The sequence below is a fragment of the Crinia signifera genome, chromosome 12, assembly GCF_055691185.1.
Source record: "Crinia signifera chromosome 12, ASM5569118v1, whole genome shotgun sequence".
Lineage (NCBI taxonomy): Eukaryota > Metazoa > Chordata > Amphibia > Anura > Myobatrachidae > Crinia > Crinia signifera.
In genome coordinates, this window is record NC_139228.1 from 89,472,417 (window position 1) to 89,499,274 (window position 26,858).

At 46.6% G+C, this 26,858-nt stretch overlaps 2 protein-coding genes across 3 annotated transcripts in view; one reads left to right on the plus strand and one right to left on the minus strand.

Annotated features, from left to right (window-relative positions):
• Positions 1 to 1,751: 1,751 nt before the first annotated feature.
• GEMIN2 (gem nuclear organelle associated protein 2) lies at positions 1,752 to 26,074 on the minus strand. Its single transcript, XM_083166862.1, has 10 exons — positions 25,511 to 26,074; positions 23,958 to 24,042; positions 21,993 to 22,082; positions 19,405 to 19,464; positions 18,414 to 18,530; positions 17,225 to 17,269; positions 17,068 to 17,136; positions 16,873 to 16,983; positions 3,992 to 4,050; positions 1,752 to 2,672 (listed from the first exon to the last, which is right to left on the minus strand). Exons 1-10 carry the CDS (start codon positions 25,630 to 25,632, stop codon positions 2,627 to 2,629), a joined length of 804 nt encoding a protein of 267 aa, XP_083022988.1. The 5' UTR covers positions 25,633 to 26,074; the 3' UTR covers positions 1,752 to 2,626.
• SEC23A (SEC23 homolog A, COPII component) overlaps positions 25,837 to 26,858 on the plus strand; it is a 76,184-nt gene continuing 75,162 nt past the window's right edge. Inside the window, exon 1 of one of the 2 annotated variants that reach the window (XM_083166861.1) lies at positions 25,837 to 25,941. The gene's annotated coding sequence lies outside the window, so the exon portion shown is untranslated. Of the gene's footprint in view, positions 25,942 to 26,071; positions 26,219 to 26,858 lie in introns of those variants that run through there. The other variant, XM_083166860.1, reaches the window with a different exon arrangement.

Here is a 26,858-nt window from a genome sequence, read left to right on the forward strand (position 1 = left end):
GCAAAACCGTTTTAGAATACGAAATTGCAGGGCAATATTAATGCTAGATAGATATACAGTATTTCTCTAGCAATGGTGTATTGGCGCTAGTAATTTATGTCCATAATGTGGTTTTCCCAAAGTCCAGAGTATGAAGCCGAATTCTTATCCAACAATTTTTATTAAAAAGTCTTAAATATGAATCTGACAACTCTTCAGTTGTTTTTTTTCACTCAAGAAGCGGTACCCGACGCGTTTCGTCCTTAAGTGACTTCATCAGGGGTAACAGATGTTTTAATGATAACTTGATTGTGAGAAAAGTAACAATTAGATGTAATCCCTCTTTGTATATGAGAAGACAGGGCTCATAGGGATAATAAAAATAGTAATAAGCAAAAAAAAAAAAAAAAAGCCTCAAAGTGCCCATACACGTCCTGATGTGGGCGGTGCGATCTGTGCTTTTATATGCACGCTCCCGCAGCACTTCATCGCACAGTGCAAAAAGTATGTGCTGGACATACTTTTTGTACTTGCTTTTTATCGCATTGCATGCACAACGCATGCAATGCGTGCTAGTAAAGCTGAAAACGCACACCCGCATTGGTGCACATGGTTTTGTACATTAGAGAGAATTTGCCTTTGAAAGTGAACCAGAATCAGGCCCCAGGTGTCTATGGCAGAGCAGCAGGACAATTGAAGAGTTTCTGCTTTGTTCTTTCAGGATAACTCAGTTTTGAAAATCTCCTTCTCCTCTTGTCCAAATCTTAGCTAGTGATTGATTTAAGGCAGCGCCACTCTGAGTGATGTGCAGCTGCAAATATTTTTTGTCCAATTAATTGTCATTTTTTTTTCCCCCCTGGACTCTGGAAATTAAGTGAATACCCATCCCCCCCCCCCTCCCTATGTGAAAGATCAGGAAACAGATGTCAGACTGTTGATTTGTAATTGTGAAAAAAACAGCATTTAGGGGTAGATTTAGTAAGCTTGGTGAAGTGATAAAGTATCTGGTTTTTATCACCGGCCAGTCAGCTCCTACCTGTCATTTTTCAAACCAAGCCTGTAACTTCAGTTAGGAGCCTATTGGCCAGTGATAAAAACCAGACACTGGGGCAGATGTATTAAGCCTGGTGAAGAGATAAACTGGAGATAAAGTGGAAGGAGATAACGCACCAGCCAATCAGATCCCAACTGTCATATTTCAAACACAGCTGATTGGCTGGTGCGTTAACTCTTCCAAGTTATCTCCACTTTATCTCCAGTTTCTCTCTTCTCCAGGCTTAATACATCTGCCCCACTATCACTTCACCGAGGGTAATAAATCTGCCCCTTATTGGGGATTTGGTTTCTACTACCTCCGATTTGTTTTTCTTGCCTCCGCTAATGCCAACTATCAGCATCAATTGAATTACCCACCCAATCAGCCTCAGTAGTTTACTGTGGCTAATTGAATTCCTCAATATTGTCAGTGGGGAATATCCAATTACCTTCGCGGTAAAAGGTGCATACACACTGGACGATAGATCAGACACTCGATGAAATGGCCTATATAATTGATGCACCATCTGCCAGTGTGTATGAGTGGTTCAGATATATTGCATTGGCTGTTCAACACAGCCGATGCCCGTTATATCGGCATATCGTGCTGTGTGTATGGTCAATCTGCTGACCGCCCGTACAGCCGCCCAAAAAACTCAAAGGGCGGAAATTCTCAGATTAAATCGGTTTTGCTATTTAAGATCCTCATTTACCCGCAATAATCTACAATCAACAAGTTGGTAGTAAATAAAAAAATCTTTATATAAAGTAAGTGACAATAAAACATACACATTTGATAAAATATAACATGAAATCTGCAATTACCTCTGCAACCAAAGCATTCGAGAACAGTTTGAAACGTCTTGATTTAGCCGATCGGGAAAAAGTCACCGTTGAAAACCGGTGAAGACTGAGAGCAGGACAGCCGAGAGAAAACAAATAAATAAGTTGGGGTAGGAAGCACATTATTCGTAAAGGGGAAGGAAGACTGTAAATGACACATTCTATAGATTGTAATTATCCCAAGCGCTAGGTTTCCTGACATTTGCAGAGTTCTCAGCTTACCGTAACATTTTGTTTGCAGAGGCAGATTCACAAGTGCACACTACAGTAAGACAGACTGAGCGATACAAGTGTCCGAATAATTAGCAGTTTCACAGTTTTCCATGCTACAGGCTGCTTCAACTACAACAGTCCCAGCAGGGTTACCATGCAGGTCCTGCTGGCAGGAAACAGGGGGGTTTAGAAGTATGAACATAGTGTTCCCAAAACCCTTTAGGCACTTAATTATCTCCAACTTTGGCCAATAAATGCAAAAAAAAAATAAAAAAAGTAATCCTAACATACACTCACTTCTGATTTTAAACCAGGGATCAGATGTTCATTAATTGCCATGGGCCGGGAAGATTCACGTGCAATAGTTAAATAATTAACCTTTCAATGCCTTGCAGGCTGCTTAAACAGTGAGGAGCATTAAGCTGCCTCTTCTCTCCCTATAGTCCAGGTTTGCACAGGAAAGGAGATGGTTGGTGCACTGCTGGATGGAGGTGGGGACTAGGGTCTGACAGGTATTGCTGTGCGCAAGGAGAAGAGGAGGCAGTGCGTCTCTACATCAAAAACGGTCATTGGAATCCGCCAAATCTCGTTGCTCAAAGTACCTATATATAGGAATAAACAAAGCACAAGGTCATCACAGTGGCTGAAAACAATGCATCACAAGTTAGCCCTCTATCCCCTCAATAGGTGATTTGGAATAAGGACCACGTTTGCATAGGGCAAACCCAGCTATAGGATTTTCATAGATTGCAAACATATCATCCCCCCTACCACCCAGGTGCTGGAAAAGTACAATCCATTTGCTAGACGGATATTGCCAGCCCCCTGCTAGTTACATATCCTCATGTTACTGCCTAGCTGACTATTCAATATGTGACAGATATTTTGCCAGGCGAAAAAACGGCCACTTTCACCCATTATTACGGCAAGTTAGATCCACCTTGTTCAGTCTGGGCAAAAAATCCGGCTCAGGAAAAACCATGTGAAGCTGCGAATTTGCCAAAAAAAGTAAACTTAAATGCAAACGTACTCAAATGCAGGCAAAATCTCTCCCCCCCCCCCCCCCCATAAGTTAATCATGGGAAATACTTAGGATTGGATTCCAATGACATTTGAACCCATACAAGAGGGCCAAGGCAGAGGTACTGACAGTACCGGCCACTATCACTGGGTTGTCAGTTCCCTGGGTGTTTGCAGTGCTAAAGAGTTCAATCACTTAAGAACCAGAGTAACTTCTGCAAGTGCTCAGTGTTTTACGGTTTCTGACGTCATTGAATCTTAATGACAACGATGACAATGACTCTTTACCAGGCATTATGTATGTAAAACAGTTATACTCTATGGTGGTAAAAACAAAGCATGGACGGGACAATCTGGCCTAAGGACAGAACGAAAATGAATAAAACCCAAAGTCTACACCACACCCAAATGCGGACATGGAATGCTGCACGCACACGTGGTGCCGATACGCTATGCGACTACTCAGAGGGAAGAGGTTGCATACGATCCACCTGGCAGCTTCTGGGACAGCAGTCCTTATCTTACACAATCCCAGCACGGACTGCAGGTAACACATCTGTAGTGCAGGCCTTGCAACCTCCATCTCCCATCCGATGAGCACAGGACCGCGCATCGAATCGGAACTGAAGCACATGCTATTTGTCACTTTTCATACGATTTCTCTGACCGATCCGTCGGAATCGGATGACTGTACGGGCACCTTTAGGCTCTGGCCATCTGCATGCAACTCAGGACGGTACTAAAAAAGTTGGGGAGGTTTGATAGGTTGGCCCAGTTGTGTTGCTTGGACAAGGACATCCTTCTAAGTCAGAAAAACCAGGGAGGGAGTAAAAGACACCCCGCAATAACGTATGTAGATCTGCCCAAGCCCTAAGCCATCATTTTACAGAGTAATCATTACCTGCCAACCAGACAGATGAACAAGTTCAGCGCAGACACCCTCTCATCTTCCTTGTGATCCTGCAGAGAACAATTCCAAAATTTAGTTACATGGCGTATAACAAGGGCAGCATTACAGATTATGGACAGCAGGCAAGCAACTAAATAAATAAAATATATAGACTATATTCAAAAAGTTGGGTCTCTTCCTCCTATATAACCACAGTGTTTAAAAACGAACTGCAACAACAGAAAATGATTGTCCAACAGGTATGAGAAACACAATAAGGCTAACAGTGTATGCGGCAATCGGCTTTCACGGGGAGATGTACACCAAGTAAAAGTCCGTAGTAAACCAAGTTCTATATCCACCTAAAGGTACTATACAGTCATACCACGAAAGTTTGGTTTAACAAGCCTCGTCTTGGAAACAGACGCCATGACGGGCACTCTGCCACGTTGAGAATATCCATGCACCAGGATCTTCTCAGGCAGTACGGTGCCACCAAAACCACCACATTTATCTTCTCATGCACCACAGAAGCATATTAACCTTCATGGCATCTTACAGGAAAAAAGAACAATACTGATGCACACTCTAGGTGCTAAGAACACTGATAGTAAAAATAATTTTGATAACTCTTACAATTAACATGGAGTATAATTGAAGTTCTTAGCACACATTTGCGCAAATATGTGGGCCCATCCACCGCGTCCAGGTGAACTTCATTAGATGGGTCCCTAACATTTCTAATACTAACACATTATATAAATTTATCTAGGTCTTACCTTCAAATAGAGCCCATATTAACATGCAGTCAGCAATGTAGGAACCTGTGCTAATTAAAACACCTGAGGGTAGATGGGAGGGGTGCCAGTGCCAGAATGAAGGAGCCTTACCTTCAGTGTACAATATATACACAAATATTTGGGAAAGAGGGGGGGACTGGACTGCACACCATATTTTTAAACATAATGAGAGGTGCTACCAAGTTAAGGCTTCTAGTACCATACAGGAAAAAAAGAACAATACTGATGCACACTCTAGGTGTTAAGAACACTGATAGTAGAAGCCTTAACTTGGTAGCACCTCTCATTAGGTTTAAAAAAGGGGATTTTTGTCCTTACCTGGAAAATCCTTATTTCTGAATCCTTTGGTGGACACTGGGACAGTGGGAAGGGGGCGGAGCCATGGCGACAGGCACCAAGTAGCTAACACTTTAGTGGGGCAGCCCAGGCCCCTCCTTCCCCACACTCCATCCTAGGTCAGTTTAGACTACCACCGGACTTAGGAGCACAGGAAAGGAGAGAATGAAATAAAGAAAAAGAGAGATCTTGTATTACCATGAACAAGAGCATTCCCTAAAACCAACCCATCAGCCGATCAGGGGCGTCTGGGCGGGGGCCCAGTGTCCACCAAAGGATTCAGAAATAAGGATTTTCCAGGTAAGGACAAAAATCCCCTTATTTCCTTCATACCATTGGTGGCCACTGGGACAGTGGGACGTCCCACCGCTGTCCCCTCACGGGAGGGAACGCTCCTGAGCTGCAGAAAGAACGCCACGGCCGAACGCAGAGTCGACCTCGGCGAAAGTATCAAACCTGTAGTGGCGTATAAAAGTGTGCATGGAAGACCATGTGGCTGCGCGGCACAGCTGCTCTGCGGAGACTCCGGAAGCCGCAGCCCACGATGATCCTACCGAGCGAGTGGAATGGGCCGTTAGCCCTGCTGGCGCCGGCCTATTCGCCAGGAGGTATGCCTGCTGAACCGTAAGCCGCAACCACCTGGCAATGGACTGTTTCGATGCGGGCCAACCCCGCTTCTGATGATCATAAAGAACAAACAAAGCTTCTGTTCTTCTAATCTCCCTGGTCCTATCCACATAGATGCGAAGGGCCCGAACCACATCAAGAGCCCCTCCACCTCTTGAATCCTGGAAAGCAGGAACCACGATTTCCTGGTTTACGTGAAACCTGGATACCACCTTTGGCAGGTAACCCAACCTGGTACGGAGAACTGCCCGATCTTGGTGGAAAACCAAAAACGGTGGCTTACAAGATAGAGCGGTCAAATCAGAGACCCGCCTAGCTGACGCAATTGCCAGAAGGAAACACACCTTCCATGAAAGCCAACGCAACTCCACTGACTCCAGAGGCTCAAACGGAGCCACCTGAAGAGCTTTCAGAACCAAAGGCAGATCCCACGGAACTAAGGGACTCCGAAAGGGAGGAGTCACGTGCATGACCCCCTGGAGGAAAGTGAGAACCTCCGGTCTTGTCGCAATACGCCTCTGAAACAGAACCGAGAGCGCCGAGACCTGAACCTTCAAAGTGGAATGTTGAAGGCCCAAATCCACTCCCGACTGCAAGAAGGCCAACACCTTGGGCAACGAGAACCTCCTTGGATTCTTCTCGTGCTCTTCACACCAGCGAAAGAAAGAACTCCAGATCCTGTAGTAGACTCTTGCTGAAGACGGCTTCCTGGCCGCTATCATGGTTCTTATCACAGAATCTGAGAACCCCCTGTCTCTTAAGATCTCCCTTTCAAGAGCCAAGCCGTCAAACCGAGACGAGCTAGGTTGGGATGTTGACAGGGTCCCTGAGACAGAAGGTCTGGCCGGAGAGGTAACCGCCACTGAGGTTCCTCCGCCATGAGCAGGAGATCGGCATACCAGGCCCTGCGTGGCCAGTTTGGGGCCACCAGGATTACCCTTACCCGTTCCCGCTTGAGTCTTCTTAGGAACCGAGGAAGAGCCACAGGCGGGAAGGCGTACGCCAGATCGAACGGCCAAGGTGCCGACAGAGCGTCGACCAGAAGTGCGCCTGGATCCCGAGTCCTGGACCCGTAGCAAGGCAACTTGTGATTCCACCGGGATGCCAGGAGGTCTATCTGAGGCCTTCCCCAACGAAGGGTTAGAGAGTGAAACACCTCTGGATGAAGAGACCATTCTCCGGAGTGGATCTCTTGGCGGCTCAGAAAGTCTGCTTCCCAGTTTTCGACGCCGGGAATGTACACTGCCGACAATGCCAAGAGGTGACGTTCTGCCCATCGAAGAATTGGCTGTACCTCCAGAAAGTCTGCTCTGCTCCGAATTCCCCCCTGGTGATTGATGTACGCCACCGCCGTGGCGTTGTCCGTCTGTACCTTGACTGCACGAGAGCAAATCAGGGGGGCCGCCTGGAGAAGGGCTAAGTAGATCGCCCTGAGCTCTAGAATATTGATCGGCAACCGCGACTCCTGGTGGGACCAAACTCCCTGGTAGGATCGGTCCTCCACCACCGCTCCCCAGCCCCTGAGGCTGGCATCTGTCGTCAAGAGTACACAGTCCGAGACTAGGAAGGGCCGTCCCCTGGACAGGTGACATGGCTTGAGCCACCAGAGCAACGATAGTCGAACCTCTTGAGAGAGTACTACCTCCTGCCTCTTCAGAGCCTGTGGTGAACGGTTCCAATACTTGATGATCTGGTGCTGCAACGGTCGAGAGTGAAATTGGGCAAATTCCACCATCTCGAAGCACGAGACCATCTTGCCCAAAATCTTCATACACATATGAAGAGAGACTCTCCTGTGCTTGAGAAACCCTCGTAAGAGGGCCTGCAAAGCCAGCCGCTTCTTGTCTGGAAGATAGACCCTCTGGGCCTGGGAATCCAGACGCGCTCCCAGATGTATCATCTCCTGGGAGGGTTCCAGGCTGGACTTGCGCCAGTTCACTAGCCAACCGTGAGCCTGGAGCAGGTCCAGCGTAATGCCTAGGTGTTGCAGCAGTAGTTCTCTGGACTGTCCCAGAATCAGAAGGTCGTCCAGATAAGGCAGAATCCGCACTCCTTGGAGGTGAAGGAAGGCTGCCATAACTCCCATCACCTTCGTAAAGACTCTTGGTGCTGTAGAGATTCCGAAGGGTAGAGCCCGAAATTGAACATGAAGATCCTTGGTTGCAAACCGGAGGTACTTGCGGTGATCCGGATGTATCGGAACATGCAGGTATGCATCTCTGATGTCCAGAGATACCATGAAATCCCCCGGCTCCATTGCTTGTATAATGGACCGGAGGGACTCCATGCGAAACCGCGGAATGTTCAAGTAACAATTGAGATCCTTGAGATTCAGGATTGGTCGGAATGAACCATCCGGCTTCCCGATCAGGAATAAATTGGAGTAATAGCCGTGACCCCTCTGCTGAGGAGGAACCACTTCTATCACCTGAGACTGGAGAAGAGTCTGAACGGAGGCGTTGAGAGCCTCCGCCTTCAGAGGACAGGCCGGGCGCCCCGTGATAAAGAATCGGGTCGGCGGACGCCTGTCGAAGGAGAGATAGTATCCTTCCGACACTATACTCAAAATCCAATTGTCCGATGTCGTCTCCCTCCACCTGTTGGCAAAATGGAGGAGGCGAGCCCCTACCGGCAGGGAGTCGACCTGAGGGGTCCCCAAGTCATTGGGAGGCCTTCTCAGGGGCCTTAGGAGGCTGACGTTTGCCAGACTGGGACTGTCTGTTCTTACCAAACGACTCCCTCCTGGGAGGACGGCTTCTTGTTGAAGATTGTCCCCTCGGCTTTTCCTGCGGCCGAAAGGAACGAAAGGACTGCTTCGGCTTAGAGGGTGCCGACGGGAGGAAGGCTGTCTTGGAAGTGGCTACCGTAGTCACAATCTTGTCCAGCTCCGGACCGAAAAGCATATCGCCCACAAAAGGAAGGGCCTCCAGGGCCTTTTTGGACTCTGCATCCGCATTCCAAGTTCGGAGCCACAAGGCTCTTCTGGCTGCAACCGAAGACGCCGAGATCCTAGAGGCTAACGTAGCCGTGTCCAGGGCCGCCTCGCCCAAATACATGGAGGCTTCTCTGATATGGTCCACCAGAGAAAGCAGCTCCGACCTGCGTATGCCTGACGTAATGTTCTCCGTCAACATATCTGCCCATTTGCCTACCGCCCTAGCCACCCAGGCCGAAGCCAAAGCTGGCCTATTAAGCGTACCCGCATGAGTAAAGATAGACTTAAAGACATGCTTGGCCACTTTAGAAGACGGGGATACCCTGAACCTCTCTTACAAGAGGCAGCAAATATAGCTGAGTCAACATCTAGAAACAGCTTATTACAACCTAAATTAAAAGATAATGAGAATATAAACTCAAATCAAAACCCTCCTTTATTTATATCCAAATTCAATAATCATTCTACAGATATTAAGAAAATCATTTTAAGAAATTCAGAGATTCTAAAATATGACAAAATTCTCCCAGAAACCTGTACTAAACCTAAAGTGGTATTCAGAAGAAATAGGAATATCAAAGATCATATTTGCCCTAGCCTCCTACCTTCTCTCCCCACTACATCCCAATCATCCTGGTTACCCACTAGACCCCTAGGGAATTTTAAATGCAATAAAAATATATGCCTTACGTGCAAACATATGCGCAATAAGGCGAATCAAATAACCTCTTCTTCAAATAACAAAACATTTGATGTCAAACATTTTATGAATTGTGATACGGAGTACTGTATATATATCCTCGAATGTCCATGCCGACTTCAATATGTCGGCAGAACAACCCGCAGTTTAAAATCTAGATTTAGAGAACATCGTAACAATATTCTGAAAAAACACCTCAATCATAGCATCCCTCGTCACTTCTTAAACCATCATGACGCGGATCCAAGTGGCCTTCTGATAATGGGAATTGACCATATTATTAACACCAAGAGAGGGGGCGACCGTTTCAAAAAGTTGTGTATAGCTGAGTCATCTTGGATTTTTAAAATGGATACTCTTAGCCCCTTAGGCCTAAATGAAGCCCTTGATCTTACCTGTATGGATTAAAAGACAGAATTTGCTAGCTTAGCTCTTTTTGCACAAGGAATATACATTATATAATGCAGTATAGCTTCGTTCATAATCTGGATTCTTAATTAATTAATTAATTGATTGATTGGTTAACTAATTGTTTAATTGATTTTTCTACGTCATTTATTGCCTCTTAAATTCCAAAAAGTATGTATTTCTCATTCTATTCCTTCTATACTACCCAATTTTTTCTCCTCCCCCCCCCCTTTTTTAAAAAAAAAAAAAAAAAAAAAAAAAAATTTCTCTACCCCTATTTACAGGGATCTATGTATAGACATATGAACATAGGTCTTGATATTGTTGTGTGGGCAGGGGAGACTGGGGTCTACCCCAGACACTTGGGAGTACCATGATGCCTGGGGTTTGCAGTCCCCGCTTCCCCCACCTCATTCAACTGTATCCTAAGACTATTATGCACCAGTGAAATACCACTTGAACCAAATAAATCTGGAATTTTTAGCTTGCAAAAATTGTAAATTTATGTTGGGTCTCTATTGGTGGAATTATATCGATAATTGATACCCCATCTATATGGATTCTCTATATATGTATGTATATTTATTACTACTAGTATTATTATATTTTTTGTTACTCTGTGTTGTTCCGATTATATCTCTCTCCTTCTCTACTCCTTACCTGCTCCCTGAACTTAGGTTTATCGAAATCAACTTTATTTAAAATAATCTGATCAATATCTTCTGACTTTTGATCTCTTATATATGTTGATAAATATATGTATATATAATTATTACGGTCCCCAAAAAGGACACAATTATGTAAATGAATTAAACAACAAATAACGAGCAAATTACTGATATTCAGATGCATCCAAGAATTTCCTCTCTCTCTATGTATATATTTTTATATAATATAAAAAAAGATCCTTGTGATTAATAGTAAATCCAAGTATTCTGACCTTTCTCTACGTGGCAGTGGATCTGTCAAACCATCTAATTGATTAATTAGCAGTATTGAGAATCAATTTATTATATTATGCCATTGCGATCATTCTTTTTCTTTTTTTACTGTGTCATTTATTTATTGTGATATAAATTATATAGTTTTTTCCTTCATTAGATACCAGACATATTTGTAAGTCTTACTATACGATTAATTGTTTATATATTGAATCAAGTACCAATTAAGTGGACACCTTAAATAGCAGTAAGGTGGATGTGTAAACTTTGTCTTGAGAAAGTTCCCGGTTTCCTGGGGAACGAAACGCGTTGACGCACTTCCGCCCTGAGCGAAGCACTTCCGCCCTGAGTCTTCTCACCCCTGAGGTCGCGACATTTGTTCCGGAGCTAACGTGCGCCCGGCACTCACTACAAGCTACCTTTTGCTACCTACAGCGCTTCCACCGCAAAACGCTGCTCCGGATTGCCAGCCACGAGCCAGACGCCCCATCTGGGGTCACTACATTTCCTAGCCAATCGGGTTTAGCCTTAATTACATCGAGGCTCCCCTTCTACACAGGTCGTTTACAGCAGGATATCTGTTTGCGGATACTACATCACCGCGCATCACTGGGTTGAGCCTCTCCTACCATCAGGCTCCCCGTGCCCTCCGTTCAAAATTCTACAAGGAGGGTGAGCATTATACAACCGGACCAAGTGTGTTCCCTGACTACTAACATCTTGCGTTTATGCGCTAACAGGCTTCACACAGCTTGTCCACTGCTCTAACTTACCTGCTTTGACCTATGCCCATTACCCCTTTTTTTCCCCCTGACTTCCTACAAGCTAACCAACTGGCTTCTTGCTATTAACCAATTACTGGCTGCTTGACTACTGCATACATATGCTTTGTGGATATATCCAGCTACAATAAATCCTTTTAGTTTGCGACCTCATTGGAGTGAGACACTCAAATATTACTAATCTAATTGCCTATTTGTTTTTATACTGTACTTGTTTTTAGACTAAATTGTTGTCTAAATTGTATATAATTCACTTTTTTTATTGTGTATTCTTTATAAAATTTAATACTGAAACTTCAAATGTGTCTGGATACTTTTTTGTTCAGCATGGTTCACAGGTTATCTCACTAGACCCAGCAGCGCAAGTGCAAAAAACTCCCTTTCTAGACTTAAAGACATGTTCCATCTTTCTATCCGTGGGGTCCTTTAGAGCCGCCACAGTGGGAATAGGCAAGGTAGTAGCCTTTACCAGCCGGGCTATGTGGGAATCCACCTGAGGCGGGCGTTCCCATTTCGTGCGCCCGTCTGCCGGAAAGGGATAAGAAGAAACCATCCTTTTAGAAATTGTAAATTTCTTATTAGGAGAAGACCAGGCCTTTGCCAGGTCTCCCTCCAGCTGCGTTGAAGATGGGAAAACAGCCGGATCCCTCTTCTTGCGCTTAAAAGAGGGTGCCTCCTCCACAGGGGGCTGGTCTGGCTCTTGTATGTTTAAGCAAGAGCGGACCGCCTTCACCAGCGCATCTACCCTGGACTGAGTCATAACCTCGTCCTGGGATGTAGCCTCCTCGTCAGGGTCGTCCGGGTCATCTGTGTCAGCCTGGTCGTCCCCTGAAGTATCCGTCCCCGTAGAGTCAGCTCTCTGGGTGCGGGCTCTGGGGTTCTTGCGCTTGCTAGCGGCACCCAGCAGGTTCTGTAGAGAGGAAGAAACCTGAACCAGTCCCTGCACTGAGGAAGAAAGGCCCTGTACCCAAACTGGCTCAGGCGCAAGCGTCAGCAACTGAGGCTGGGACTGCGTGAGCGGAGCCGGTTGAGCTGGTGGAGGAGTCACCTGTGAAGGCTGACTCAACACTGGTGGGGGCTGAGGGTGTGAACGGGAAGCGGCTAGCTGTCCAGCAAGGTCCCTCATGGCTGCTGTCAGGGCCTGCGCCCAACCCGGTTCCCCGGAATGGGATGCCTGTGACGGGGCCGAATCCACAGAGTCCCCACCATTACAGCGTGTACACACACCCCCATGGTCTGCCGAGGTGGAAGAAAAATTCTCCTTGCACCTAACACACTTAAAAGCCCTCAGGGCAGGAGCGTCCCCTGACCGCGAGGGTCTTGCGGACTTTGAGCCTGACTTAGAAGTCATGGCTATGCTCTATCCCACTTCAATACAAGAGACAGAGTGAATAGAGAGATTTGCACAGAAAACCCCTATATAGAGAGGGGTGTGAAAACACAGCACTGAACACCTCAAGGGTGCAGTGTCAATGCAATACAACCTGACCCGTCTGGAGACCGGGGAAGGAAGGGTGCCACAGCGTCCACACAAAAGCTGCTTCCTGCTGCTCTCTCTGCACCGATGCGTGACAGAGTCAAGCCTCCATCAGAACAGGACGCTGGCAGTCCCCGGCGGGAACTCATATAGAGGCTCCCTGCCGGGGATTGGGCGGGGAGGAAGTGAGGGACCTTCCCCCCTCCTGGAACCTTGCCAGGGCTGAGAAAAATATGGCGGCCTCCACCGCTACAACAATAGCCCTAGTGGTCTAATGGCCTCGGTTTCCCCTGTGGGGACCGAGTGTCACTGCCAGGAAACCGCCGGGAGTGCACCAACCCCCGGCGGCTAAGTGCGCTGGGCTCCCTCCCTCCGGCATCTACTATCAAGACGCCTAGTAGCGCCATTGCGAGACAGAGCGTCTCGCTGCGGTCACCGTTGCGGGACAGAGTCAAGCTTCCATCGGGAAGCCTCTCTGTCTCGCGTCTCCCCCAGCCGCGATACCGCTGCGTGCTGCGGGGAGGGAGGGGGGAAGTGCAGCTTACCTGCTCCGTGGCGCACGGTCCCTCTGTGCTGGGACCCAGCCTGCAGGTCCGTGGCAGTTCACGACGAGCTGGCTCCGGAGCAGGTGAGCAGCCTGGGTGGTCCACCCGGCTTGCTCACCGCAAGTGTAAAAAAAAAAAAAAAAAAAAAAAAAAAAGTTCCTTTTTTAAAAAACGCTGCAGAAAACTGCAGCAGCTATCCTAAAAACGTGCCTGTGCTCCTAGGCACCAAGAAAAAACTGACCTAGGATGGAGTGTGGGGAAGGAGGGGCCTGGGCTGCCCCACTAAAGTGTTAGCTACTTGGTGCCTGTCGCCATGGCTCCGCCCCCTTCCCACTGTCCCAGTGGCCACCAATGGTATGAAGGAAATATATGGTGTGCAGTCCAGTCCCTCTCCCTCTTTCCCAAATATTTGTGTATATATTGTACACTGAAGGTAAGGCTCCTTCATTCTGGCACTGGCACCCCTCCCATCTACCCTCAGGTGTTTTAATTAGCACAGGTTCCTACATTGCTGACTGCATGTTAATATGGGCTCTATTTGAAGGTAAGACCTAGATAAATTTATATAATGTGTTAGTATTAGAAATGTTAGGGACCCATCTAATGAAGTTCACCTGGACGCAGTGGATGGGCCCACATATTTGTGCAAATGTGTGCTAAGAACTTCAATTATACTCCATGTTAATTGTAAGAGTTATCAAAATTATTTTTACTATCAGTGTTCTTAGCACCTAGAGTGTGCATCAGTATTGTTATTTTTTCCTGTATGGTACTAGAAGCCTTAACTTGGTAGCACCTCTCATTAGGTTTAAAAATATGGTGTGCAGTCCAGTCCCCCCCTCTTTCCCTTCATGGCATCTACCAGAAAAATCTTTAGATTCCCTTGATCTAGAAGCACCCTCCCTTCTGGCTCAGTCGAGATGCCATTACAATATCTGGCTGATCCCACCCAGTCACAATCTGGATGAAGGGACCACTCCTTAGCTGAGCTCTATACCCAAAGGTCTCCACTGTCCCTTAACTGAAAGAAAGTCCATTCAGATATTTACGCAATATTAAAAAAAAAAAAAAAAAAAAAAAAAAATGGAAAAATGCAGCTCTTCAATCAATGTAATGAAAGTAGGTTTAGGAGTTTGCAGGAGGGGGCCATAATGAAGTAGCTGGGTCAGGCAGCATAAGGTTTAGTTAAGGAAATCTATTGCTTTGTTGTTGCTATATAGGAGAGAAGACTATTTATTTATTTATTTACAGTTTCTTATATAGCGCATACAGATTCCGCAGCGCTTTACAGAGCATAGTTATTAGCAAAAACACATAAATTACAGTACAAGTACATGGTTAATATGGATAGTTGCGCCAGGGGACAGGACACTGAAGCAAGCATCAGGGTGGCAGAGGTTTATATATTCTAAGAAAGGCACATGAGGAGAGAGGGCCCTGCTCGTTAAAGCTTACATTCTAAAAAGGGAGGGTTAGACAGACAGGGGTGACACAGAAGGGAAAGAGGTGAGCATAAACAGGTTAGGATGAGAGATGGTCGGGTTTTATGCAGGAGGGTGGGAAGGGGTCAGCTTAGTCCTTGATATTTTAAGTCTAAAAAAGAGCTGGGTCATCCAGGAGTAGACAGCAGAGAGACAGTTGGAGATATGAGTGAGGATAGAGGGAGAGCGGTCAGGAAAGGAGTGGTAGATTTCAGTGTTATCAGCATAGATGTGATAGTGGAAGTCAAGTGAGCAAATAAGCTCACCCAGAGAGGACGTATACAGATAGAGAAGAGGGCCAAGAATAAAATTTTTGGGGACACCTAAAATCAATGGAAGAGCAGGAGAGGTGAGGGCATTAGAGGTACAGCTTGGCATTTTCAAAACTGACAGTGCAAATACAAGCATTAACAGTGATAGTAAAAGTTGTTTGCAGATGTCAAAATGATGATATTATGGTTGAATTGCCAGATTAAGCAGCCAGGAGTAGTATGTTGTGAGAAGAAATTAAACTCACTCAAAGCAGACTTTGGTTTTCTCACTTGTTTCTTCTGTCCTTCTGTTTCACTTCAGTGTAACGCCAGTATAACGCCACAGTTATATTTAAATTATGCCGCACTTTAAAAATGATGCACTTCAAAACTATTATGCACACAGCTAAACCATGCACACAGCCTATTCGGCCACAGCCTATGTAATGACCATTAAATGCATCTGCACTCATTAATTGAACCTTCCCCACCCAATCCCAACCCCCCTACTACAATGAATGGTAATAAAAGGGGCTTACATAAACATCCATGCATTCCAAGATAGCATGTGTAATTAAGAGTTATAAGATATTCCTCCCTTCACATAGGTAACAGAGATTTGCTTTTTAACTTGCAAAATTAAGTTTGTCAAAAGCACATTTCTGATATCTAAAGCAGTGTGCAGAATGATCAATTACCAAAGCATTTAAATACATCCAGCACCTGAGGTGTAATAATCTGCAGCCCAGCCAGATCAAGTATGTAGAAAGCTGGTTACCTATGACAATATCAATCAATCTAGGACAGAGGGTAGAATCATCTGCAGCCCAGCCAGACCAAGTATGTAGAAAGCTGGTTACCTATGACAATATCAATCAATCTAGGACAGAGGGTAGAATCATCTGCAGCCCAGCCAGACCAAGTATGTAGAAAGCTGGTTACCTATGACAATATCAATCAATCTAGGACAGAGGGTAGAATCATCTGCAGCCCAGCCAGACCAAGTATGTAGAAAGCTGGTTACCTATGACAATATCAATCAATCTAGGACAGAGGGTAGAATCATCTGCAGCCCAGCCAGACCAAGTATGTAGAAAGCTGGTTACCTATGACAATATCAATCAATCTAGGACAGAGGGTAGAATCATCTGCAGCCCAGCCAGACCAAGTATGTAGAAAGCTGGTTACCTATGACAAAATCAATCAATCTAGGACAGAGGGTAGAATCATCTGCAGCCCAGCCAGATCAAGTATGTAGAAAGCTGGTTACCTATGACAATATCAATCAATCTAGGACAGAGGGTAGAATCATCTGCAGCCCAGCCAGATCAAGTATGTAGAAAGCTGGTTACCTATGACAATATCAATCAATCTAGGACAGAGGGTAGAATCATCTGCAGCCCAGCCAGACCAAGTATGTAGAAAGCTGATTACCTATGACAATATCAATCAATCTAGGACAGAGACTAGACACATTACTACGATCCTGGGCTATATTTATTACCCTACTTGGGTTGACCGGTGGGGGTTAATGGGGTTCCTACAATACGGGAGGTGTGTTGCACCTCATTTCCTTCAGGCTGGGAAAGTAAACCGCTGGCTGTACTTACCACCTCCGCTCTGACCTGCGAGCACCGGCGTGCCAGCTGCCTGATGAGGGAGTGCGCCTCCGGCAGCAGTGGTTTTTCCAGACAAGCAAGCAATGCGTATAGCCAACGACCCTGCGGACAGAAAGCCAGATGTAAGCGGATGACACGCTCCCATCTGATGATCCACATAACACATGTTCCACTGTATAGCGTTACCAGCTCCGGAGTGAAGTCTCGCTCTTCAAACCAATTTACAAGGTACTCCAATACACTCGTAACTGTTGCCTAAAATAGAGGAAGGGATAGGCCAGGTTTATCTTGTTGGCATACTGGATCACATTTCATCAATTATATAGGACATAACTTATCTCACCTGGCTCATTCGGCTGACAATACTCAGCAGCGGTGGGAATCCAACCTGTTAGTGTTGAACAAAAAACAAGATAAAGCCTCCTAAATGTAACCATCGGCAACACTGACATCTATAAATAAAAAAAACTAGCTTTTTCCCCCCCAATAAGGTCAGGGCTCAAAAATAGCATAAGTTAGGTTACAGTTCCTATTAAATAACTTGATTAAAGCTTTTATGCTAGGCCCAATGAAAGAACAGTCACCTCACGTGTAATAGATAATGTAAGTAGTTTACCAAGAAGTGTTGCTTGGATTAATACATTATAAATAAGCAAATACATTATATCTATCACCTCCTCTTCCAGCCAAATTGACCTGTTCTATTGTCCTTGTTCAGACTATACAACCCTTTATGCCAGTGGTTCCCAACTTCGGTCCTCATGTAGCCACAACAGTGCCCATTTTCCAGGTCTCCACACAGAATCACAGGTGACATAATTAGCTCCACCCGTGAATCTTTTAAAGTGTGTATGAATAATAATTGCACCTCCCGGGAGAACGTGCACTTTTGGAGGTACTTGAGAACCAGGCTTGGGAAACACTGCTTTATACAGTGTTATAGGTCTACAGAGGAAATTAGTTCTAGAATTTAATAACATCTCTTATAAGCTCCAGAAATGTATGTTCTGATGTTACAGACCACACCCACAATGCATTACATAAGTTACAAAAGGCAATCTAAATATCGACAGGGGGGGGGGGTGAAATTAAAAAAGTAACCAGGGAACCACTTAAGAGCAGCCCCCAACAGAAAGGTGCCTGCTCCAGCTGGCAAAAAACTGCAACTGGCAGGTCAGTGGCTGGGGGCGGGGTGTCAGAGGCTGCGGGCGGGGTCGACATGACTAAGATTGACAGGGTCAAAAGGTAGACTACGCTTGGCACACTATTCTATTCACCCTCCATGCCCTAGTGGATGGTAGGGCATGAAGGACTGCTTGATGACACGTCGGCTCAAAAAAAAAAAAAAAACAACATGAAAAGTCCATGTCAACCTTTTAACTGTTGACCTTCCCAATGTTGACCTAATGCAGATGTCCACATTTTGACCCTGTCGACTTGGGCACGTCGACATTTTGTAAGGGTCGGCCTCAGGCCTGTTAACGTAACCAACCCAAGCATTTACACATCATAACTTAGTTTTCTAGAGGTACCTTTATATAATCAATCCCCAGGTTTTGGCTCTCAGCATTCAGAGCGGCAGCCAGGTCTGAATATAAGCGCTCCCCGAGACAGAACTTCTTCCAGCTCTCCTCATCTTCTGTGCTTGGCTGCAGAGAAATACAGAGACATGTGGGCAGCAAATAAACTCCAGAACAGGGTTATTAGGTCGACACAAGCATTAAGTGACATGTGCCGACAGGAGGCATTTCATGCCCTACCTTCCACTAGGGTGTGGTGGGAGAATAAAATAGGGTACCTGTGTAGTTTCACGGCGGCAGCTTACGCTACGTTTGATGCTACGTTATCAGCGTAGCCCAACGGCTGCCTAGCATAGTCAGCTTAGTGACTCCGCGGCAACACTGCGTAGTGTCCCGATGAGGCAGCTACTCACCGCACGGTTGCTTGGAACTGCATCTCTGTTCCCAGCATCCCTGGCAAGCTTAGTAAGCGCCTCTCACAGCGCCTGTGCCCACATGATCCCCTCTCTGGCGGAGAAGGGATCATTCGCGCCCGCATCTGAGTAACTATTGCGGCAAGGTACAGCAACCCTGCCGACAGGGTTAGGGGTTCGGTAGCGCATGCGTCTCCTGCACAAAGAGGGGGTGAAGAAGTGCGTTTCATGCACAATAAAGGAGGCATGTGCCAGTGCTCCATGTTACATACTGGCAAATGCCTCCATTTGAAACCCACACTATCCACGCCAGCCTGAAGCATGGCGAGAGCAGCGTTACGCGTCCTCCTGACCTTTTCATACCCCCACTATCCACTGGGAATTGATTTTATAAAGTGTGGCGAGCGGACACTGAATACATGTAAAATAATCCGCGTCCGCTCGCCACGCTTCAGGCTTGGTGGCTCGCTGCGCTCACCACACTGACGTGGATAGTGGGGGTATGAAAAGGACCAGGGGGTATACCTGGTCAGCTAGAGAGAGATTTATTTACTGCATTCAACCTTTATGGATTAAAGTGGAACACTCACCATTGTTACATTGCTATCTAGTGGTTGGGATTTCCAGTGGCTCCTGTGCTTGTTGAGACTCTGCAAAAAAAACATTGTATGCATGACGAACTCAAAACTACAAATGCTTTTGTGTAATCCAGGATTTCCCAAACAAAGCACTCAAGGCACCCCAATTGTGCAGGTTTTGAAAATATTCATTCTTGAGCACAGGTGGTTAAATAAAACAGACTGAAGTACCAAATAAATCACCTGCGCATAGGCACCTGGACTGTTAGGGTGCCTTGAGGATCGAGTTTTGGAAGCACTGATGTAGACCAGTTGCTCATATTTTGAATGGATTAAAATGGGACAAAACATTTGTTTACAAAATTGTGACAGATTGGAATAAAATCTTCGGTACTTGTTTCCTAGCACGGCGCCCACGATTTTGATTGTATTGATCGGGTCGGAAAAATCGCGTCAGTCGCATCGCATGCCAACCAAATTGCATGCGATGGACCCGATTTTTACATTGGAATCAATGTAAAATGGTCCCTGAGACCCAATTTTACATTGAATTCAATGTAAAAAGACCCAAAACCCCCCATTTTAATAGATACCTCCCCCCCCCCTGATGGGTGAAATGTCCCTCCATTGTTAACGCCACCCCACTATTGACGCCAACCCGAAGCGTGGCGAGCGCAGCGAGCCCGCGAGGGACGGCGGTACGCGTCCCTTTCGACCTTTTCATACCCCCACTATCCACGTCGGGGTGGAGTTGATTTTATATAGTGTGGCGTGCGCAGCGAGCCACCGAGCCCGAAGCGTGGCGAGCCCCGCGAGGGGACGCGCATAACTTCACAGGTATACGCGTCCGCTAGCCTCGCTGCGCTCACCACACTATATAAAATCAACTCCACGCCGACGTGGATAGTGGGGGTACGAAAAGGTCAGAGGACGCGTACCGCCGCCCCTCGCGGGCTCGCTGCACTCGCCACGCTTCGGGTTGTCAATAGTGGGGTGACGTTTGTTCCCTATGTAAAATCGAGTTGATCAACCAGATTTTAACTTTAAAAATAATTTAACATTATTCTCTATGGGAAAACTCCCATTATAATGGGCCGCGATGGACCCGATCAACGCGATTTTCTCTTTCACTGGCAAATACACTGGTGATTGACATAAAATCGGGTCCATCGCGTCGATCGCATGATCGTACCTTAAACTTAAGGCATGCGATCAACCCGACGGGCGCCGTGCTAGGAAACAAGTACCAAATCTTTTATATTATAAAGGTTCGTACACACTGGACGATCAGCCATTCAATTGAACGGACAATATATCAATGCACCATCGATATCTCTAAATGGCGCCATTCAGATTTATTGCGCCGGCTGTGCAACACAGCGGATTTCCGATATATCTTAAGCTGCATGGGCGCATCATTCTGTGTGTATGGGCGATGTAAGAGCTCGTTTAAAGGCACCAGTTATTTAGTATGTCAGTCCCGACGGACTGCAGATATAGAGATATATATTAGTGTGTACCCAGCTTTAGGAATCAATTCCCATCTATCATCCTGGGAAGCAACTTGGCACAACGTAAAACAGGTGAGCGCCCATCTGGGAAACACTCCGGACTGTCAGCGGTAATCCCAGACACTACATGCTCGGGAATCAACCTATACCCAATGCGACCACAGAGCTTGCAGGACTGTCCCGCACAGCTGCCGCGCAACTTGCCCTCTTCAAGTCACTGAGTCACAACCTAACCGACGCAGCCTACTCTCACTGGTAGATCAAGTATGGGGGAGGTGGGAGTGAGTAGCAATGTCTTTCTATGATCACAACATATTCCTTGCATTGATAATTACAGATGGCTTACTTTACTCTTAAGGGGCATACACATGCAGCAATTTCAGCCCCTTTTCTTAGCGTTCTGACTAAATTGCTTAGAAATGGAGCACTGATTGCTCAGTGTGTATGCCCTGCAGCAATTGCAATGCACAATCCTACGTGTCGCTATCGCCCGCAGGGAAAGCTAGTTCTTGCACTGGCTTTCATGCTAGATTAAGGGGCTTTGCCTATTAAAAATAATAACATTTGCACTATCACTCCGCACACTGCATTGCTGGTGCACCCGAGAGATCGTTCTGAAGCAGCGAAAAGCTGGGTCGCCATATTTGTAAGCGCCTCTATAGCTATTCATGTAGGGCAGCACTTTTCTATTTTGCATTCCTATCAGTACATGAAAGCAAGGCACTTGCTTATGTGACTTTGCACAATTTCCCCTGATTCCGACGAATAGGGCTGAGAAAATCAGGTGAAAAGTGTCAAGTCACATGTTTTAGATCCGATCCAACGCGCATCAAATTAGATCCCATAGTTTAAAAGTGCTGCACTAAGGATCTGTCAGATCGTACAGCCTCTGGCAGCACTTGCTGTGGTCGCATATGATATATTGTATGCAAAAGGACCGCTTATGGTGTACCGTATGCGGTCATGCCTCCCAGGAAGCTACCGGGGGTTCTTTGAAGGTCAGCTGCGACTTCTGTAGTGCAGTAGTGTACGGGAGCCTTTCCAGTATACACAAAAGCCTTAATGTATAGTTTTACATTTCTCCTTTACCTGTCGGACAGCAGAGAACTGAGCCACCTGCTGTTGCTGCCATCGGAGACTCGGTGAGTAGCCTTCAGGAGCAGGTTGGCACCCTGAAAGCTAAGACAACAGCAAACTTTAGAAGAGAGCACAATAAAGGTTTATAGCTACTGAGCTTCTCTGTAAGTGGGGCAGTATACAGCGGTACGGCATGAGAGCGAATTACAGCTGCAAAGATTTGGGACTCTGCTCAGCACATTGCGTAAACTGAACTGAGTGTCTGCTATTAATTTATTCCAGGGATCATTGAAACTAAGGGAACATAAAATCTGTCCTTATGAGGGTATCATTATGTGGTTTGATCTGGTGTGTAAGGACAACTTTACTTTGTTCCACTACCCTGAACCACCCTCTGCGATTTATTTCTACCATGCCTCTCTTCCCACAGAACAAAGAGGGAAAGTAGGAGTGGGAGATGCAGGAGCAAGGGAAGGAAAGCGGGAGTGTATAATGCAGGGACGAGAGGTGCTGGGGGTAAGGGAAGGAAGTAGTAAGTATATGGGTGAAATGAGATACTAAGCAAAGGTGAATGGACACAGGGATGACAGAACATACTCTGAATGACTTTGGGGTGAGATTTTACATTATCAATAGCCTGAAGTTTCTGGGGATCTAAGGTGTTCCCCAAATCTATTTTATTAACTTCTAACTGAAAAAATGCACAATCCTGTGACCCATGTAACCATTACACCGTCCGTACTGCCCGTATATATAACACATGGTGGGGATAGAACCCATGACCTCAGTGCTGTGAGGCAGTAATGCTATAACCATTACACCGTCCGTACTGCCCCGTATATATAACACATGGTGGGGATAGAACCCATGACCTCAGCGCTGTGAGGCAGTAATGCTAACCATTACACTGTCCGTACTGCCCCGTATATATAACACATGGTGGGGATAGAACCCATGACCTCAGTGCTGTGAGGCAGTAATGTAACCATTACACCATCCGTACTGCCCTGTATATATAACACATGGTGGGGATAGAACCCATGACCTCAGTGCTGTGAGGCAGTAATGTAACCATTACACCGTCCGTACTGCCCCGTATATATAACACATGGTGGGAATAGAACCCGTGACCTCAGCGCTGTGAGGCAGTAATGTAACCATTAAACCATCCGTACTGCCCCGTATATATAACACATGGTGGGGATAGAATCCATGACCTCAGTGCTGTGAGGCAGTAATGTAACCATTACACCGTCCGTACTGCCCCGTATATATAACACATGGTGGGGATAGAACCCATGACCTCAGTGCTGTGAGGCAGTAATGCTATAACCATTACACCGTCCGTACTGCCCTGTATATATAACACATGGTGGGGATAGAACCCATGACCTCAGCGCTGTGAGGCAGTAATGTAACCATTACACCGTCCGTACTGCCCCGTATATATAACACATGGTGGGGATAGAACCCATGACCTCAGCGCTGTGAGGCAGTAATGTAATCATTACACCATCCGTATTGCCCAACTAAGCTTAAAAAGTGATAAAATGGAGAGTGATAAACCACCAGCCAACAGCTCCTACTTGTTATTTTTCAAACCCAGCCTATAACATGGCAGCTAGGAGCTGATTGGCTGTTTATCACACATAAATCCATTTTATCACTTCTCATTGTAGCTCATTATGGAGTACCGCTTTCAGCATCCTCCTTCGACACATTTCAGATGGAGGATACTTAGTATGCACCAGTTATAGCGAATATAAAACTTATTTTTTCTATGTTAACATGAAGTATTTAAGCCTTCCTTTTAGTGCTTGGTCCTCTCCCTACTCTATTTCTTCCACTGTGGCAGCGAGCACCTAAAGGCTGCAGCGTTTCCCTCTCCTACAATGGCAGTTACTGTATTTGGACTATATGCAATATGCAAGTGACAGAAGATAATCCAAGCGAGAGAGAACCCAGATTGTTACTCACTGCTATACTGACGGTTTGCTTCTTTCTCAGCTTCTTAGGATCAATCTGTGCAATGACTACATCTGGGCACCGTGCAGCCTCTAACCTGTAAAAGAAAGGACATAAGGACAGTTAAACTACTTACACGTCGTTCTTATCACATTCATAGAATTTGACATCCAAGGTAATGAAAGACAAGATGGATCCGGTTTCAGTTTTCCCTTTTCTTTTTTATTAATAACGTTTGTATAATGGGAGCCAAATAACCATTCAGCTATGTAACTACTTTACATATGCTGCCACATAGTGGAATCACTAGGGTGGGTGTCACCCAATGCACCTACTCACCCCCATCCCTGCATTATTGCAAACACAGAAGATGGTGCTCGTGAAAGAGTACACAACCTCTTCACCATGACTCTACGCCCCATGGTAAATAGGAGGGGGGGGGGCGGGGTGACCTGCTTGTCTCTCCATCACTTGGTGACAAAATACAGCACAGCAGCGCTGCTATTTTGGCATAATGCCTTTGGTTGTGGTCAACCTGTGAGGCCAGCAAACGCCTAGGGAGGCCACTGCTGACAGATTTATATCTTTATGTGTGCAATAAATGGCAAATCGATTATAAACTTGTTAGCAGGTTATATAGGACCACTTAAGAGCCAAGTGTTCCCAACCAATCAAACAGGCCCCTGTATCGTGCCGTGCAAATGCACTTTCTGAATGCAGATGCAGGGGATAACAGTGCAATGTACACAACAGCTCCTGGCAGGCCATGCAACACAGCCAACAAGATGATGCTGCATGCAGTTCACAGGAGCCTGCAATCACGGATACACACTGAACAACCCGGCCAAATAGGAGTAACATATCGTGCGGATTTCAGTCTAGTGGGGTATGGTTTGTTGGGTCGACAGGGATTAGGTTGACACCTGAAATAGGTCAACACAAGCATTAGGTCGACATGGACTCAGTCAAAGTGTATGCTGTGCCTGCCAGGCTTTGGACACGGTGCCTCGCTGCACTCAGTTGCTTATTTTATTCTCCCACAACGCATTAATGGACGGTAGGGCATGTAATACAGTCTGTTGGCTCAAACCTTTTGACTGTCAACCTAATACTTGTGTTGACCTAAGTCACGTACACTTATTTCAGTTGTCGACTTAAGCCCAGTCAACCTTCAGTGGGTCAACCTAGTGAGCGTATCTGGTCTAGTGTATACCCACACTAAATCTGTCAGTTATTACCCAGGCTTGTGTTACTACTATCCCCAAATGTAACAGAATACGCTGTCACCATAGAAGTAAATGTTAAATAATAATTACTTCCCAAAGCCAATGACACCTGTGCCCGGGGCAGATGTTGGGGTTCCCATTGCAGAGCAGCACATAATCCGGGCGCTGCTGGCTGTGGAATGAATGGCAGCGCTGCCATGTACCCTCCATGCTGCCGCATAAGGCATGCCCAGGACACGCAGCCTCTGTGGGCACCGCTGCAGCACCAGAGCTCCCTCCTGTGCCCGCAGCAGCACCACACGTCCCAATACCGCAGCAGCGTGGGCGCTCATCACTTACTGCACTCGTCTCAGATACTCCTGCGGGGTCCGAGGGGGAGCTGTGGGGTCGTAGTCCATAGGAAGGTCGCAGTCACCCACCGGCAGCAGCCGTGGCATCAGCTCCTCCGGCCCGGAGTCCATGCTAAGCAGCGGCGGCGGCAGCGGCGTCACCCCCGGCGCTGGCTGGAACGCACGGCAGCAACAGCAGCAGCAATACTATACGCGTGGAACGCACGGTGTAACGGCGCCTGTGATTGGGCGCTCTTCAGCTTACTTGTTAGTGGCTGGTGGGATCACGTGCCCCTGGCTGCAGCCTATATATACAGCCGTGCTCCGGCGTACCGCGGTTCTTCTGTGTGAGGAATGGTTGTTGTGTTTATAATAAATACGCGGAATAGCTGTGAATCTTACTGGTCGCTATGATAAAGCTGGTTCTATAAGTTCCTCTATGTATGTGATCCAGGTATATCCCCGGGGGCACTACATGTCCCAGCACGCCCTGTCAGCAGTAGCGGCGGTGCTAGGTGTACAGACACGCCTGGGCCCCCCCTCTAGCACCTGACGGCGGCGGCACCAGCTGTCAGTCACTGGCTGCTATTCCCTGCTACTTGACGTGGCACTGGGCGCCGCCATCTTGTGACGTCACCCCCGGGGCAGCAGCAGCACTCTAGCAGACGCCGCTGAGTGAGTGTAGTGAGAGAGCTGCTGCTGGGCTGGAGGGAGAGAGGTGAGTGTCAGTGCTCACTCCCTGCAGAGTGAGTGTGAGTTCCGCCGGTTTGGTCTCCGTGCTGAGTGGGCACTCACAGGAGGGCACTGTTAGGGGTTACTGTTGTGGGTGACAGACCCTGCTTCTCCCCCCCTGCAGCTGCCACATACATACAGGGCTGCCTGCCTGAGGTGTGGGGAGGGGTCCTGCTGGAGCCCCAGGAGCTGACTCTTCATTCCATTAAATAAACTTTTACCTGTAGTTTCCCAGCAGTAGGGGTCTTACCTGCCCCCTCCCCTGCACTGTCCCAGTGCTGCTGTTTGGGGGTTGGGGAGTCTGACACTGGCTTTTATCTGTCAGTCTGGGGTTAACCACTTTGGTAGTTCTCATTTTATAAAGTTTTTATTATTGTTATTATTGTTGTTGTTGAAGAAATTGTGTGTGTGTGTGTGTGTGTGTGTGTGTGTATGTATGTATGTATGTATGTATGTGTATACCTGTGTGTATGTGGTTCTCTTATTATTGCACACATGCAGAATGCCCTCCTGGTTCTTATACCCAGGGGAACAATTTTACCTACAGCTAATTTTAGAGGCAGATATAAATTGCAGGGATGTTGCTAAGGTGATGCGTTTTCCCTAGCAGCAGCATTATAATTGTC